Source organism: Alligator mississippiensis, chromosome 13 (assembly GCF_030867095.1).
Source record: "Alligator mississippiensis isolate rAllMis1 chromosome 13, rAllMis1, whole genome shotgun sequence".
Classification (NCBI taxonomy): Eukaryota; Metazoa; Chordata; order Crocodylia; family Alligatoridae; genus Alligator; species Alligator mississippiensis.
Window position 1 is genome coordinate 5,626,705 of NC_081836.1, and position 16,647 is coordinate 5,643,351.

Consider the following 16,647-nt stretch of genomic DNA (forward strand, 5'->3'; position numbering starts at 1 on the left):
TTCTAGAGTTCAGTCTCAGTTTATTTCCTTCAGTAGATTTACATGGCAAGCAAGGATGGAAAAAAGACCATGAACCTGGGACAGATCCCACGTTGTTGTAAATCAGTTCAAGTTGATGGCACAAAGCATGTTTACACCAGGTGGAAATCTGGCCTCCAGAACTGAATAACTGCGCGAGAGACACCATGGAAGCAGAGCTGAACCCAAGGAAGTTCTGATGAGAGGGGTTATTAGGCTGTTACGGGATTATAAGTTTCATTACGAGCAGAATCCCTTTGCATCCGCATCGTCTGGTGGAGGAAAAGAAAAGAAAAAAGTGTTTAATTATCATTAATAAGCTCCATTTGCCAGAGTAATGAGTTCCTAGTGAAGTGAGTTCTGGCATACAGCCATGCTGTCTGCTCTCAGGATGGTGTATCCTGCACTATATCAGATCCCTAGGCCAAGAGTGACAAAGATGGGAGTTTAAAGTAAGGCTGGAAGGACTTTGTCAGGTGCCTCAGTAAATTGCCTGAGGTTTCATTGCTGCTGAGAACCAAGTAGACCTCACTCATATCCCTCTGAAGTCCATGGAGGCTTCAGCACTCTTCAAAGCTGGGACGCTTTTTCTGGTGCCTGAGTAAGGATATAGAGGTCTCGCTCTCAGCCCCTGTTTTTTAACCATCATTGATATGGAGAAAATTTAGGCTCACGTAGCTAAGTTGCTTGAGCTCACATGTAGCCACTTTAATGCGCATTAACGTGCTGTGCATCCGTTGTCCCATACCACACGAATGCACGTTAAGCGTCTACATGTGGGCTAACGCTACTTAGCTAATTGTGCCTAAATTTGGTACTTGCTTTAAGCAAGGATAAAATTTAGGCGGGATTAGCCTAAAATCACCCTTTTTTAAGGCACATTAAGGGCATGCATGCGTGTCCACGCCCTTAATGTGCCTTAAAAATGGAAATTTTCAGCTAATCCTGTTTAAAAGGGCCACGTGTAGACAAGCCCGTTGACTCCTTGCCTAACTTCCTCACACCTGGGATTTAGGCCTAGAGCTCTAAAATGGAAGGAAAGGGGAAGAGGGGACTGGAGGGCTAGGATGGATAAACTGGGTGTGCTTTTCTGTGCGGGGATGTGAACTGACCAGAGAAGGTTAAACCCCGAACACTTTGCTTTAACATGCAGACACCTACCTTTCGTATCCAGTCAGCGTAGGCAGAAACCCGAGTGAAGACGGTCGGCTTCTCAAAAACATTGCAGCCCAGCCTAGACACAAAGCTCGTGATGCCGTGCACCTCCCATACCCTGCCACGACGGCAGATCAAGGGGCCACCGGAATCCCCCTAGACAGCGTAAAGTGCAAAGATCTTTAGTGCAGTAATAATCCTTGATGAATTTGGTACATGGGGAGGATACTGGGAGCATCTCTGACTTAACGCGCCTGGACATCTTTGGACCTCTCGTGCTGTCCGGAGGTCACAGTTGAAAGAATTAGCACTGAGCCCAGCATTGTACTTGGGATGCCTCGGCTTCAACCTATCCTCGGGTTCGGAAATACCTTGGAAATTTTAAGCGCAGCCTCTGTATATTTTCTGTGCTGTATTTGAGTCACTCGTGCTAGGAGGGATATGGGCAGATTGAGTGAAAATGCTCCTTTAAAAATAGATGAATTATTGTCTACATGCAAATAAGAGGTGAACACACAGTCATGGATGGAGATGAGGGCTGTCAGGCTGGCTACTGTCTTTTCACCAAAGAGTTGACTTGCAACAGTATTTTTTCCACAAACTGAGCCCTGTGTGCGCAGGTCAGTATTTTATGAGCACGCATATCTTTGGATTATCATATATTTCAGAAGATGTAGGCAGCAATCCCACTGGGCTGCAGGTAGTTGGTGGGACAAACAACCAGGGTAGATAGTGCCCTATAGCCCTCATGAAACAGGACAGTAGTGTCTTATGAAACAGTGTCAGGGCACACGCAATGAACTTGTCTGGAATAACAGGATTTTGGCTTGTAGGCTCTTGTGCCAACGTACCCCCTTCCCGAGTGTAAACTGCTCTGCAGTCCCCTAAACTGGTATTTCAGACCCCACTAGGCTTGTCTGGCAGAGGTGCCAGGTCTCTGGTTTAACTGGTAGATGATCCCTTATATCTTGCAATGAGATGGGGTTTCACCATGTCTTTCAGTCAAAGCTGTTAAAGAAGTTTGTGAGCCTCGCTTGCAGACATTGCTGGCAGGACTTACATTGCACCCAGAAACTTCTCCGTCTCCTCCTGCACAGATCATGGTAGTCTTGACGATGTTGCCCCACCAGTTTGGCCGAGAGCATGTGGCATAATTCACGACGGGCATCACTGCCTCCTGGAGGATGCTCGGGAGGGGTCCACCAGCTGTAAAACAGAGGAGGCCACAAAAGGGTGGGACTATCAGGAGTGTTTTACACACAGGTGAAAGGCAAAATGTTTCTTACAAGACTGGTTGATATTGTGAACGGTACTAAACAGATGGGGAAACTGAGTCTGAGAGAGAGAAAGGGACTTGGCCAGGGCCATCCTGCAGAGCAGTGGCAAAGACGGGAGTTGAACAAGGTCTCCCAAGGCCTCATGATAGTTTCCTCCACTAAATCATGCTGCCCAATAAGGTAAAGGAGATGTAAAGTGATAATTAGAAAAAAGCTAGCTTGGGCGGAGGCCTAGAAAAGTGCTGCCAGGAACAAGCTGAACTCTGCTCCTCTTAAATCTTTTTCATCTCCACCCTCTGTGATTTCTTAGTTTCCTCGGGAAGTTGATGTGCTCTGGCTCCCATGGAAGAGCCAGATCAGCTGGTTTGTGGTTAAGGAGTCTGGTCAGTCTGGGGGAGGTATGCCCTGCTTCTTCTAGCTAAGTCCTTTTTGGCCGTTAGCCCAGATCAGTGTGCCCAGAGCTCTTCTGCAACACAGTGCCCTTTCTATGCTGCATGGGGTATAGCCTACTCGGCTCTCACCCTTGTCAAGGGGCAAGGGCCTTGGCATGCAGTCACGGAGCCCTCCATACCATCCCTGTAGTGTCGTGTGTGGGCATTACGGCACATACATTACAGATACTGGGAAGCCTGATGTTAGGGGAGGCTGCACTACTTACTGCTGATTTGCCCCCATCCAGTGATAAAGCAGGGGAAGCGGTTAGGCAGGACGTAGCCTGGTGGCGGCAGGCAGGCTGGCTGGATTTTGTCACTCAGCTTCAACGGCCGAGGCAGCTTAAGCAGGGCAAGGTCATTGCTGAAACAGACCAAGGAAGGACAGGGAGGGGAAGAGGTTAATCTCAGCTGGAGACCACTGTACAGCACCTGGTGAGATTCAACCCCCCTGGACCTCTCTTTCTCTGCAGTTGCTCCCTTCTGTAGATTATACTGGTGATGGGCCTGGCTCAGTCTCTCCGTGCAGAACTGGTTTTAGTAGGAGTCAGCCCTGCATGAAGGCTGCAGGATCAGGGCCTTTCATCAGCCCCAGGCTAGGAGCCAAATGCAGACACGTGCATTCTACCACGAAGAAGATGCAGCGGGAGCAGCATCGCCACAAATGCGCTGGGGCACTGGGCGCCTCTCTCAGCATTACAGAACTGATGTGGCCAAGAAGAACCGCATGTCTTGGCTGCAGCTGCTGGGATCCAGGCCCCCGAGCCCCTTTTGGAAGGGAGACATGTGGTCCTGCATCAGTTGGGCCCCCTTGAGTGCTATTCACTACATACAGACCTTGGGATCTGTAATTTGCGTTGTCCAAATGACCAGGGTGTAATATGGGAGCAAGCAAACCAATCAAAACCTGGAACCGCAGAGCTACCCCCACAGCCAAGCCTCTGACATTGCACTGCACGTGCCTTCCTTCTCCATTAAAATATGTCTTGGCGACCAATAGTGCACCAAATCCCATTCAGCAGGGAACAACCAGCCAGGCTAAAACATAATCAGAAAGTGTGAGTGAAACTAAAGTCCAAGTCGGCAGGTCAAAGCCCAGCCTTGTGCATAGAGGCAATAAAGAGGAGACTAAACAAGTCCCCTCTGTCCCCATCCCAGTGCTGTAGGAACTGGTGGATTTACGTGGTGCTGCGGGGGTCCCAGTCCTCCTTCACAATGATTTTCTCTGGCATAATAGCCAAAGAGCCGGGTTCAGGTGTACTCAGGTTGTGTTTCCCCAGGTAAACGAGGTAGTCTCTGTTTCTGCTGTATGAACCGACAAAATAGAAGAAAATGTGGACAAGCTTGCAAGCTTCTTATTTTCCTCCCAAAACCTCCACTAGCCTTCAAGGCTTAAGCCCGGCCCCAGTACTGTGCCAAGGCCATCAAGGAAAACAAATGTTAGTTCCATTAACTGACAGCAGCAGAAGGCCATATCTACCCTCTGTTAGAGTGAGTTGCTTATTTTTGCTTCCCTTCGCCATTGCCCACTCCTAAGGTATTTCACAACGTTGCTTCTCAAGACTCCCTAGCTCCTTTCTCAAGGACCCTGGACATTTCTTACCAAAAGGCTTTGAGTTCTGATTTGTGCCCATCTCTCCCACCTGGTCTCTCTTGTCCATGTTGCTTACTCACTTACTCAATGCAGTGGGCTGCAGTCAGCACCCAGTTGGTAGCAATGAGGGTCCCACCACATGTGTGCCTCCATCCTCTTGTGGTGAAAACCTGGAGGGAAATCTGGAATTCAAAGACAGGATGTTAGCTGGACTTTACTGATGGCAAAGCCTCAGAACCCATCTCATTCAGGTGTAACTCAGGATCTTTACCTGCCAAGGCCAGCTGTGGGGTCTGGCATCTTCACCTCCTACCACTCGAGAGGCAATGGGTGGGAAGGCAGGCACGCCACAACCGTAGGCTTGGAAATGCAGTAGGGAAAGAGGGATGAGCATTTTAAAAGCAATTTAACTTTCATACTAGCCTAACCCTGCCCCCCACCTCTCTAAACCCCTGGGCTTTAGAGGTACAGAAAGTATTCAAGCTAACTCCTCTTTCCTGCAGCACAGTCGTATTGATTTCAGATAACTTCATTATCTGAGTTGAGTAGCTAAGAAAGGGCCCCTCACCAAGAGATGGGTTGTACCACACCACAGCAAGGCTTAGAAAGGCAGAGGAGAAGCCCTGTGTAAGTGAATTGTGCATGCAGTAAGCTGGGGGGGTTGAAAATAAAACATCCTGTGGAGTCCCTTCAGGTTTGTGACTACAGTTCTCCTGTCAAATGCTGGAGACCGAACCCCATTTCCAGGAAGCTTGCATTGCAGCTGCCTGTGCTCCAATGGCAGATCATAGTCATAGAGAATTCGGGCTGGAAGGGAGCTCAGGGGGTCACATCTAGTCCAACCCCCTGCTCAAAGCAGGACCCGCCCTATCTACATCGTCCCAGCCGAGGCTTTGTCTATCCAGGTCCTAAAAACCTCCAGGAGTGGAGACTTCACAACCTCTCTGGGTAACCGGTTCCATGTTTTACTACTCTCCTAGTGAGAGAGTTTTTCCTAATATTTAACCTCAACTTCCCTTGCTGCAGCTTGAGCCCATTGCTCCTTGTCCTGTCACCTGCCACCGCTGAGAACAGTCCAGCTCCATCCTCTCTGGACCTCCCTGCAGGGAGTTGAAGGCTGCTATCAAATCCCCTCTCAGTCTTATCTTCTCCAGACTAAATCAGCCTAGTTCTCTCAGTCTCTGCTCACAAGTCACGTGCCCTAGCCCCCAAACCATTTCCATTGCCCTCCGCTGGGCTCTCTCTAATTCGTCCACAATCTTTCTGTAGTGGGGGCCCAAAATGGGATATAATACTCCAGATGTGGCCTCACCAGTGCCGAATAGAGAGGAAGAATCACTTCCCTCGTTCTGCTGGCAACGCTCCTACTAATGAAGCCCAGGATGCTATTAGCCTCCTTCACAACAAGCCCACGCTGTTGGCTTATATTCAGCTTATTGTCCACCGTAACCTCCAAGTCCTTTTCTGCAGAGCTGCTGCTTAGCAGAGCTCCAGAGACTGAACTCCAGAGTCTGAATGTTACTGCCTCTGCTTCCCCTAGCACCCACTATACTGCCATTCTTCTGTATTTGGAAAGCACCTCTTCCAAAAAGCACAGAGGCTATAAGTGAAAGACTTACCATAGCCCAGGAGCAGGGTGATGCACACCAACTTGAACATGGTGTCCCGTGCTGCAGGCTCTACAAAGGCAACCGCTGGATATTTATAGTGCAAAACTAGCTTGACCCAAAGCTGGGAGTGGTTGCAACAAAAAGCCGTGATGCAACGAGATGAAGTTTCATTCCTAACCTTGGCGGCATATAATTTGCAACTGTGACACATCGGGTGTCTTTGAGGAAATGGAAGCATTTTTCCTGTTTAAAGTGATGACCTAGAACCTAGGGGCCAGCAACCTTTTCTGGTTGCAGGCTGGAATGACCCAGCTTGGGTCCAAGACAGGCCGGTGTTAGGATCTGGCTGTAGCCACAGCAAGGGGGAAATGCCCACCATCACCCCCGCTTCTCCCAGCCGCAGCATATGGAAAACTCCTGCCAGAAGACACCCCTGTGGCCTGCTTCTGCAGACTGCATCCAACGGCTCCTCAACCCATAGGTTGCCAACCCCTGACCTAGAATAGTTCATGTCTCATAAGGAAGAATTGATGTTCACATGCTACTGTAATGAGACCACCACTGGAATTTAAAGGTATGGGGAGAACGATGCTCCTCAAGGGGAGAGAGGGATGGTTTTTTTCCCTAAGAAATCTCAAAACAGACATTTACTGTAAAGTCTCTCTAAGGCTTGCACTGACCCAGCAGGACCTGCATGTTAATGTTTCAGTAAAAAAAGGACATTTCCAGCCCTGTGCAGAGTGAAATGTATGGAGCTCAAAGCGTCTCCTATAGGAAAGCAGATCTGAGCTGTCCCTTCCAGCCTGGAAAATGTCCACGGAGCCTGGGAGTTTCAGACCTGGTGATTAGATGGTGCTTGCACCCAGCCTCAAAATGTTCCAGGGAAGGGCCGGCTGTTGCGCGGTTATCTTGATGTCTGAGGGTGAAACCGAGGTTCAGGTCATTTATATTTATTCATTTCCCCTGGCACTGTTGGCAGGAGTTTGTGGCTCGTCACGCTTGCAGGACTCCTGTCACTGCTCTGTAGGTGCCCACGTTGAACAGGATGTTACTGCCTTCACTGGGATTGCCCTGCGGGAATCTTGTGGTTCGCCAGATTTCTATGCTGTCTGAGATCCGCAAATCCAGATGAAAAAGAAGGCAAATTATTTATATTCCTTTGAAAATAATAATTGTGTTGGGAGGTGAGCAGCTCTCTTGTTTCTGCGTCCTCCCGCATAAGTGGCTGAGACTATCTCATCGAGTTGCTGCCATGTCAGGGTTGTGGAAACTGGACTAAAAGCCTCTCCCGGTTCAGAACTGATCGCCGGTCCTGCTGTCTGCGGTGAGGCGGGGGGAGAGCACTGCTGTGAGCGGGGGCTGCTCACGTGTGTATGTGTGTGTGGCACCCTCCTAACCACGGCGCCTTGTGCAGTCACCCACGCTGTCTACCGCAAGGGCTGGGACTGGCACCAAGTGACTTGAGGGTATGGGGCTCTGTTCTCAAAAGGAGCCTCTCAGGAACCACAGTGCCATGGACTTTCAAAGACCCCTAAGCTCCTATGCACCATAAGGCCCTTTTGCAGATAGGGCTGAGGCATCTAAATAATTTAGCTGTCTGAAACGTCGCCCATGGGCCCACCTCTGATTCTGTCTTTTGGCAACTTGTGGGTGGAGAAGCTCACTGGCTCTCCTTTGGTGCACCTCCGTGCAGTATAACTGGAGGCTTTACATGAGATGAACCTCAAGGGGCCATGGCCACCCCTCCAGAGGGACCTTCCTTCTACTGGAAAGCACCGAGGAACCTGGATGTCAGTCGGAGCAGTTCTTTGCTCTCTCGCGAGCTTGAATCCTGCTGGCTAATGTTGATTGGCAAGGAAAATGTGTAGATTGCTTCCATTATTTATACATGGCATAACAGCCCCTGCCCCATTACTAAATGAGGGAAGGAGCCTAGGGAGGCTGGCCCTTCCCAACCCCTGAGATGAGCCCATGCAGGCAGGGAGTCCTCTCACAAAACGGCCGCCCACCCCAGGAGCAAGCAATGGCCAACAGGCCTGGGGTGGAAGTGGAGGATCTAGTGACCTGGGAAGGGCCTTATAAGCACCAGCCTGGCCACAGGATGTGGAGGGGGCAGAACTGCAGGCAGGAGTCAGGCCAGGAGCACAGAGGAAGGGCTCAGAGCTGCAGTGATGGTGAAGGAAACCTTGCATCCCGCAGTACCTCCTGCACTTTGGGCAAGGGCTTGCGTAGGGCAAGATTAGCCCACAGGAGGGGAACCTTTGGGGTTGGAGCGGACGCTTGTGTGTTTGCTTTACTGGAGGACCAGGTTCTGGCTGTAGGGATGGAGAAGTACATGGGACTTTGGTTCCTAAGATGAGAAACTCTTTTTGAGAATAGAGGGGCATGTGGTCCTGAAACAGCGGACCCGCAGCTGCGGGGCTCAGCCAGAGGAAAGTGGGACAAGGCCAAGGAGGCCTCAACCCAGACAAGGGCCTACCATCCAAAACCCACTGTGTCCTCTGTGGCCAGCCTCCCTGTCAGTTTTATAATATCAAGGCATGGCAGGAGAGGTACAGGGTGGGACCCTGAGAGGCCAAATGAGGCAACACAGTGTGGCCCATGTAATGGCCAGGAGAGGTGGTCCTGCCACTCCAACATCCCATGCCATTACAACTGTTCAATAACATGTCCATAATAGTAGTGCCTGATGTATACTCCTGACGTGGCATAACATGACATCCAAAAACGTACAAAAGAGGACAGTACAGTTGGGGAGAGCTCTGGATGCATCAGAAAGAGTGGGCTGCAAGCCTGGGGTGGGAGCGAGACAGGGCTCTTGTCTGGTCTGTATGTGTTCCCCTAGGTGAGTGCCCAGCTGCGGAGGGGTAAGGGAAGGACAGGGCTGGGATCTGGCAGATGTGGGACTGAGTTAATTCCAGCCATTGCCTCTCTCAGAGAGGTGCACAGCCAGAGCAGGGTTACTACATCTTTGTGGATGCAGCAGCTGCCCTGGAGCATTGCCAAAGGAGTGCTGGGGTTACGCCCTACCGCGGGCAATAATGGAGGTGCCAGCATGCTTGTTTGGGCACATTTTCCCTTGGAGAATGTTGCTATACTTGCAGCAGATCTGGACACCCCAGGGAAAATTACATGGCTCCTTTAAACATAGGAGTGAAAAGAAGAAGCAGACTTTGATTCCAGCTTGGAATAGCACCTGCATCACCACCTTTTATCCCAGCTTGTAACCACCAACTTCTTTTGGTTGCAAGAACGGAGACCCCAGGAAATGATGATGCGATTTAGCAACCACAGGTCACAAGGCAAGCTGGTGAATGTGCTGCACTGTGCTGAATAGGAAGATCCCTTCCGGGGCCTGAAGTTGCAGACCAGTGGAACAGGAGATCCTTTGATTTTTGCATCTCCCAGATACCAAGCTTGAGCAATTGCCATGTGTAACCAAGATTGCTGGTGCGACAGAATATTCTTGCTTGTTTCTCCCCCCTTTATTTTACTTATGCCCAAATCCTGAACTGAACAGTATGAAAGAAGAACAGTAAGTTCTTCAAACCAGAGACCATGAGTCAGACTGTGATGCATAACAAAGCACAAAGGTCTACTGAAATCAGTGAGAGTTGGGCACTGAGTACCTTTAAAAATCTGTCCCACTATCTCTGCTATCTGTTTAGATAGTGCTGGAGGCCTGGCCTGCTTCAAGCACTGATTTGAACCAAGGAAACCCTCTCTGTGATTTCTTAGCTTTCCTTGGGCAACCAAGAACTGCTCTAGCTCCCATGCAAGAGCCAGAATCAGCCAGATCTGCCATGTTGTTAAGGAACCTGGTCCGTCTGGGGCGGTATGCCCCACTTCCTCTACCAAAGTCGTTCCCATTCCTTTTGCCCATCAGCACAGGTCAGTGTGCCCTCTGTGCCATCGCTGAAGTGAAGTATGTGGGTGTTAAGGATCATAAGTTGCACGCACGGGAACCTTGATCCTAGGAGAGGCTCCTCCACCTACTAGGGATTCACCCCATCCAGTGACAAAGCAGGAGAAGCCTTGGGGACAGGGTGGTACCCAGGGTGGGTACCTGGATTATCTTGCCCAATTTCACTGGCTGAGCCAGTTTGATCAGGGCACTGTCATTGCTGAAACACAGACCAAAGGGGAATGAAGAGGGGAAGAGGTTAATCGCAACTGGAGATCGCTGTACAGTACCTGGCAATGATCAACCCCCCTGGATCTCTCTCTCTGCAGTTGCTCCCTTCTGTAGTTTATACTGGTGATGGGCCTGGCTCAGTCTCTCCGTGCAAAACTGGTTTTAGTGGGAGTCAGCCCTGCATGAAGGCTGCAGGATCAGGGCCTTTCATCAGCCCCGGGGTAGAAGCCAAATGCAGACACGTGCATTCTACCACGAAGAAGATGCAGCGGGAGCAGCATCGCCACAAATGCGCTGGGGCACTAGGCACCTCTCTCAGCATTACAGAACTGATGCGGCCAAGAAGAACCGCATGTCTCGGCTGCAGCTGCTGGGATCCAGGCCCCCGAGCCCCTTTTGGAAGGGAGACTTGGGGTCCTGCGTCACGTGAGCATCCTTGAACACTCTTCAGTGCATACAGACCTTAGAATCTTTAACTTGCATTGTCCCCATGACCGGGGTGTAATATGGGAGCAAGCAAACAAATCAAAACCTGGAATCGTGGAGCAACCCCCACAGCCAGGCATTTAACATTACACTGGAAGTGCCTTCCTTCTCTGTTAAAATACGTTCTTTGGCGATCAATATTGCACCAAATCCCATTCAGCAGGGAACAACCAGCCAGGCCAGAACATAATAAAAAAATGTAAGTGAAACTAAAGTCCAAGCCAGCAGGTCGGAGCCCAGCCTTGTCCACAGAGGCAACAAAGAGGGGAGTCTGCAGGTCCCTTCCATCTCCCATCTCAGTGCTGGAGGAAATGGTAGATTTACATGGTGCGCCAGGTGTCCCAGTCCTCATGGACAGTTATCTTCTTTGGCCTACCAGTCATGGAGCGGAGTTCATATTTCTTCAGGTCATGCTTCCCCAGGTAAACGCGGTATGTTCTGTCTCTGCTGTATGAACCGACAAAACAGAAGAAAATGTGGGCAAGCTTGCAAGCCTCTTGGCTTCCTCCAGATCCAACACCACCCTTTGAGGCCTAAGCCCAGTCCCAATGGTGTGACAAGACCATCGAGAAAAACTTTTATGTGTTAGCTCCATTAATTGACAAAGCCTCAGACCCAGCTCATTCAGCTGTAACGCAGGATCTTTACCTGCCAAGGCCAGCTGTGGGGTCTGGCGTCTTCGCCTCCTACCACTCAGGAGGCAATGGGTGTGAAGGCAGGCACGCCACAACCGTAGGCTTGGAAATACAATAGGGAAAGAGGGATGAGCATTTTAAAAGCAATTTAACCTTCATACTAGCCTAGTCCTTCCCCCACCTCTCTAAACACCTGGATGTCAGGGCTACAGAATATATTCAAGATAACTTCTCTTTCCTGCAGTGCCTCTGTATTGATTTCAGACAGCTGTATTATCTGTGTTGAGTATCCTCAAAGGGGCCCCTTGCCCAAGACGGGTTGTACCGTACCACAGCAAGGCTTAGAAAGGCAGGAGAGAAACCTAAGTGAATTGTGCATGCAGTAAGCTGTGGGGGGTCGAGAAGAAATCGCCCTGTGGAGTCCCCGCAGGTTTGTGTCTACAGCTCACCTGTCAAATCCTTAGTCAGCTGGCACTGGTCGCCTTGTCTGGAATCCTTCTGGAGAAGCCGAGTCCTGAAAAGGCCATGGAGCCCGAGCCCCACTGCCAGGAAGTTTGCACTGCAGCTGCCTGTACTCCAAATGCAGATAGCTCCAGAGACTGGGGGTTACTGCCTCTACTTTCCCTGGCACCCTCCGTACTGCCTGTCTTCTGTATTTGGAAAGCTCCTCTTCCAAAAAGCACCGAGGGCTCATCTACGTGAGACATTCACTGCGGAGTTTCCTAATTTGCTCCACAGTAAATGTCTCAGCGTTTACACGTGCAGTGCTATTAGGATGCAGTAAATGAATTAACTCCGCTGTAGGCTATTACTTGTAAACACAAGAGCTAATCTGCGGTGGAGTTTTTTATTCTGCAGCAACGCACATGTAGATAGTGATGGGGTTGGCTGGGGCACAAGGGTGCTCCAGTGTGGGGGCTGGTTGCCAGCGAGCCCCACATTGAAGCACCCTCCTGCCCCAGCCAGCCCCTCCGCAGCATGTTGAGCTGGGTTGGACCCCTGGGCCCCCTGCCAGTGGGTCTGCTCTGACCCGGCTCAACATGCTACGGTTCACATCAGAGTTTGTTGCTGCACATTAATTGCACATGTAGACGTGCCTGGAGACTACACGTGAAAGACTTACCATGGCCCAGGAGCAAAGTGAGGCACACAAACTTCAACTTGGTGTCCTGTGTTGCAGGCTCTACAAAGGCAACCACTGGATATTTATAGTGAAAAACTAAATTGACCCAAAGCCAGGAATGGGGATGGTTGCAACAGAAAGCCATGCCGCAACAAGATAAGGTCTCTTTCCTAACCTTGGCAAGATATTATTCAGTACGTATGATGCATTGGGTGGCTTTGAGGAAACAGAAGTGTCTTTCCTATTTAAAAGTGATGACCTAGAACTAAGGGTCAGCAACCTTTCGTGGCTGTGGGCCAGCATGACCCAGCTTGACTCCAAGGCAGGCTGGTGCTAAGATCTGGCTGCGGCCACTTCTCCCTGCTACAGCAAGGGGAGAGCACCCACCAGCAGGTGCCCACCAGAGGCCTGACCAGGTCTGCATGCCAGATCCAATGGCTTTACATGCCTTCGGTTGCCAGCCCCTGACCTACAACATTTCATGTCTTATAAGGAATAATTGACACCACGTGCTACTATAATGGGGCCACCACTGGACTTTAAAGGTAGGGGGAGAAAGATGGTCCTCAAAGGAAAGGAGGGATGCTTTTTCCCTAAGGAACCACAGAGCAGATGTTTACTGTGAAACCTCTAAGGCTTGCACTGGACCTTCGTGTTAATGTTTCAGTAAAAAAGGACATCTCCAGCCGTGTGCAGAGTGAAACATATGGAGCTCAAAACATCTATAGGAAAGCAGATCTGAGCTGTCCCTTCCAGCCTGGAAAATGTCCATGGAGCCTGAGAGTTTCAGACCTGGTGATTAGATGGTGCTTGTGCCCAGCCTCAAAATGTTCCAGGGAAGGGCCGGCTGTTGTGATGTTATCTTGAATGCTGAAGGTGAAGGTGAGGTCCAACTCATTTGTACTTATTCATTGTCCCTGGAGCTGTTGGTAGGAGTATGTGGCCTATCACACTTGCAGGACTCCTGTCACTGCTCTGTAGGTGCCCACGTTGGACGGGATGTTACTGCCTTCACTGGGAAGCCCTGCGGGAATCTTGTAGATCACCAGATTTCTATGCTGTCTGAGATCCACAACTCCAGATGAACGAGAAGGCAAATTATTGATGTTCCTTTGAAAATAATAATTGTGTGAGCAGCTCTCGTCCTTCCCCGTAGGTGGATGAGACCATCTCATAACCCCGCCGTCAAGCCAGGGATATGAAAACTAGATCAAAAGCCTCTCCTGTTTCAGAACTAATCGCAAATGTACTTAGGCCTCAAGTGCAATACTTGGGTCTCTTTCCTGGCTCAGGTTTTCAAAGGCTTTGGCCATGTATAAAACTTGGATGGTGACAGAGGGCAGGACTTTCCAGAGCACAAAGTGTTTGGGGGGCCTTGGGCTCTCTTCTCCAAAGCAGTCACTCAGCTTAGGAGCCAAAGTCCCATGGACTTTCAAAGACTACTAAGCTCCTATGCACCATAAGCCCCTTTTGCAGATAGGGCTGAGGAGTCCAAATCATTTAGCTGTGTCTGAAACATCCTCCATGAGCCCATCTCTGATTCCGTCTTCTGGCAAGTCGTGGGTGGTGAAGCTCACTGGATGACACAGCAGGCTACTTCTGTGCGCCTCCATGCAGTATAACCAGAGGCTTTACATGAGATGAACCTCAAGGGGCCACAGACATCCCTCCAGAGGGACCATCCATCTACTGGGAAGCACTGAGGGACCTGGATGTCAGTGGGAGCAGCTGTTTGCTCTCTCGCTAGCTTGAATCCTGCTGGCTAATGTTGATTGGCAGGGAAAATGTGTAGATTAGTTTAATTATTTATAGACTATTAAGTAACATTTCAGCAATAGCAGTACCTAATGTGTACTCCTGGTATGGCATCACATGACATCCAAAATCATAGAAAGCATTTCATTTTTTAAATTCATTTCTCCATTTCTTTATTGACATGGGAACTGGAAAGACTTTGGTCTCAACAATAAAAGGAGGTATGTTTGTCTGTATTAAGCAGCAGGTATCTTTAATACGTCTTCAATTGTGAAAAGATTTAACATTTAAAGTGGGACTGCCGTAGTCTGACATGTCAGTCATGACATTAGGATGACTTCTGTAACCTCCGGTATGATGTAAAGAGGAAGAGAAATAGTTTTAAAAATAAATCTCAAAGCCAATTTTAAAAAATGTTAAGGAAAAGAGCAATTGACTTTTTTTGGAAATTCTATTTCTGAAGAAACTGGAAAAAAAAATATTGGGATTATTTGTAGATCAGAATAAGTCCCTTTCAAAAGGTAGACATTTCCCTCGAACAAGAAATGCCACATTAGGACCAGCTGCACTCCAAATTTCCACCAAAGGCAGTGCGTGGAGAAGAGGATCCACTGTCTTCTTCCAGCTTGTATTCCTGTTGGTTCATGGGTGAGGTTTCTAGCCTGCTAAACAGCGGCAGCTGTGTTAGGCTCTGCAAAAATATTCAGATTGGGCTGTTCACTGAGAGCTTCAGAAGGAAAACTCTCCCCATTTCACCTGTGCTGAGGGTTTTCTTGATAACAGGCATCAGGCATCAAGCCTGAGGAAACTGGTTTTAAGAATGATCCAGTGCAGAGGAGTATTCAAATGGAGAGAGAAACCCATTGGAGAACTTGGATCCATTCACTTACATGCGCTGGGAAGACCCAACAGAGTGACACCCAACGTGTGAAATGCCTCTTGAAGGCTCTGTGCCCTCCCAGGGTGTTTAAACACCTCCCGTCCTGAGAACTTGAGAAGTAAAAGGCCAGTTGGCTTGCAGAGAGGAAAGGCAATGGATGTGATGGGATGACATTGTGCTATTGCCCTGCTCAAGCGAGGCAGGAGTGCTTTGGGCGAGCTTATACTTGATGGGGCCCCTTATTCTCTGTTTCTTGTGCCCGATCCTTTTGAGTGCCCGCTGCTGCAGGCTGGCAGAGTCTCTGGAGCCCACTTTGGGGATATCATTAAAGCACTGAGCAGCCCTAGCCCATGCCGCACCCTGGGGCTGCACCCGACATCCTACACCCTATGTCGAGAGCAGAGAAAGGAGGTGCCGCATGGGAGCTGAGAAATAAAGCATAAGTGCTAAGGAGTGCCTGACTCACAGCAGTTTGCACAGGGCACTAGCCTGTGTCCCTCAATAAGATGCTTTACAACATAGGACCCAAATCATTTCCCTTCCCCTCCTGACTGCTAATAAAAGAGATCAATAGAGTGGGGGAGAGCTGTGGATGCACCAGAAAGGGTGGGCTGAAGCCTGGGGTGGGAGAGAGACAGGGCTCTTGAAGCCCACCAGAGAATTGTCTGGTCTGTATGTGTTCCCCTAGGTGAGTGCCCGGCGGCGGATGGATAAGGCAAGACAGGCTGGGATCTGGTGGATGTGGGACTGTGTTAATCCCAGCCATTGCCTCTGTCAAAGAGGTGCACAGCCAAGGCAGGGTTACTACATCTTTGTGGCAGCAGTAGTTGCCCTGGAGCATTTCCAAAGGTGTGCTGGGGTTACACCCAACCACGGTGTCAGCATGGCTGTTTGGACACGTTTCCCCTTGTTGCTGTACTTGCAGCTTATCAGGACTCCCCGGGGACAATCACACGGCTCTTTTAAACACAGGATTAAAAGGAAGGAGCAGACTTTGACTCCAGTGCAGAACAGCCCCTTTGTCGCCACCTTTTTTCCCAGCTTGTAACCACCAGCTTCCTTTGTTTGGTTGCCAAATGGAGACCCCAGGAAACGAAGATGCGGTTTAGCAAGCACAGGTCACAAGGCAAGCTGGTGAATGTGCTGCACTGTGCTGAACAGAAAGATCCCTTCTGGGGCCTGAAGTTACAAGCTGGTGAAGCAGGAGATCCTTTGATTTTTGCATCCCCCAGAGACCAAGCCTGAGGCTGAGCAATTGCCACGTGTGGGCAGGATTGCTCATGTGACGGAGTATCCTTGCTTGTTTCTCTCCCCCTTATTTTACTTCAGCCTGAATCCTGAACTGAACTGTATAAAGAGGAACAGTGGGTTCTTCAAACCAGGGACCAGGAGGCATGCTGTGCTACCTAACCAGGCACAAAGGCCTGCTGAAATCAGTGAGAGCTGGGCACTGAAATACCTTTGAAAATCTAAGCCACTTTTTTTTTTGGATCTGTTTCGATGGTGCTAGTGAGTAGCATGGTGTCGGACGCACTTCCAGCACCAGTT

The 16,647-nt window shown here is 49.7% G+C and overlaps 1 protein-coding gene across 1 annotated transcript; it reads right to left on the reverse strand.

Annotated features, from left to right (window-relative positions):
- On the reverse strand, positions 1-6,159 carry LOC102574208 (chymotrypsin-like elastase family member 2A). Its single transcript, XM_006265977.4, has 8 exons — positions 6,095-6,159; positions 4,747-4,835; positions 4,560-4,657; positions 4,064-4,186; positions 3,109-3,245; positions 2,234-2,379; positions 1,180-1,329; positions 1-290 (listed from the first exon to the last, which is right to left on the reverse strand). Exons 1-8 carry the CDS (start codon positions 6,132-6,134, stop codon positions 231-233), a joined length of 843 nt encoding a protein of 280 aa, XP_006266039.1. The 5' UTR covers positions 6,135-6,159; the 3' UTR covers positions 1-230.
- Between the last annotated feature and the right edge of the window lie 10,488 nt (positions 6,160-16,647).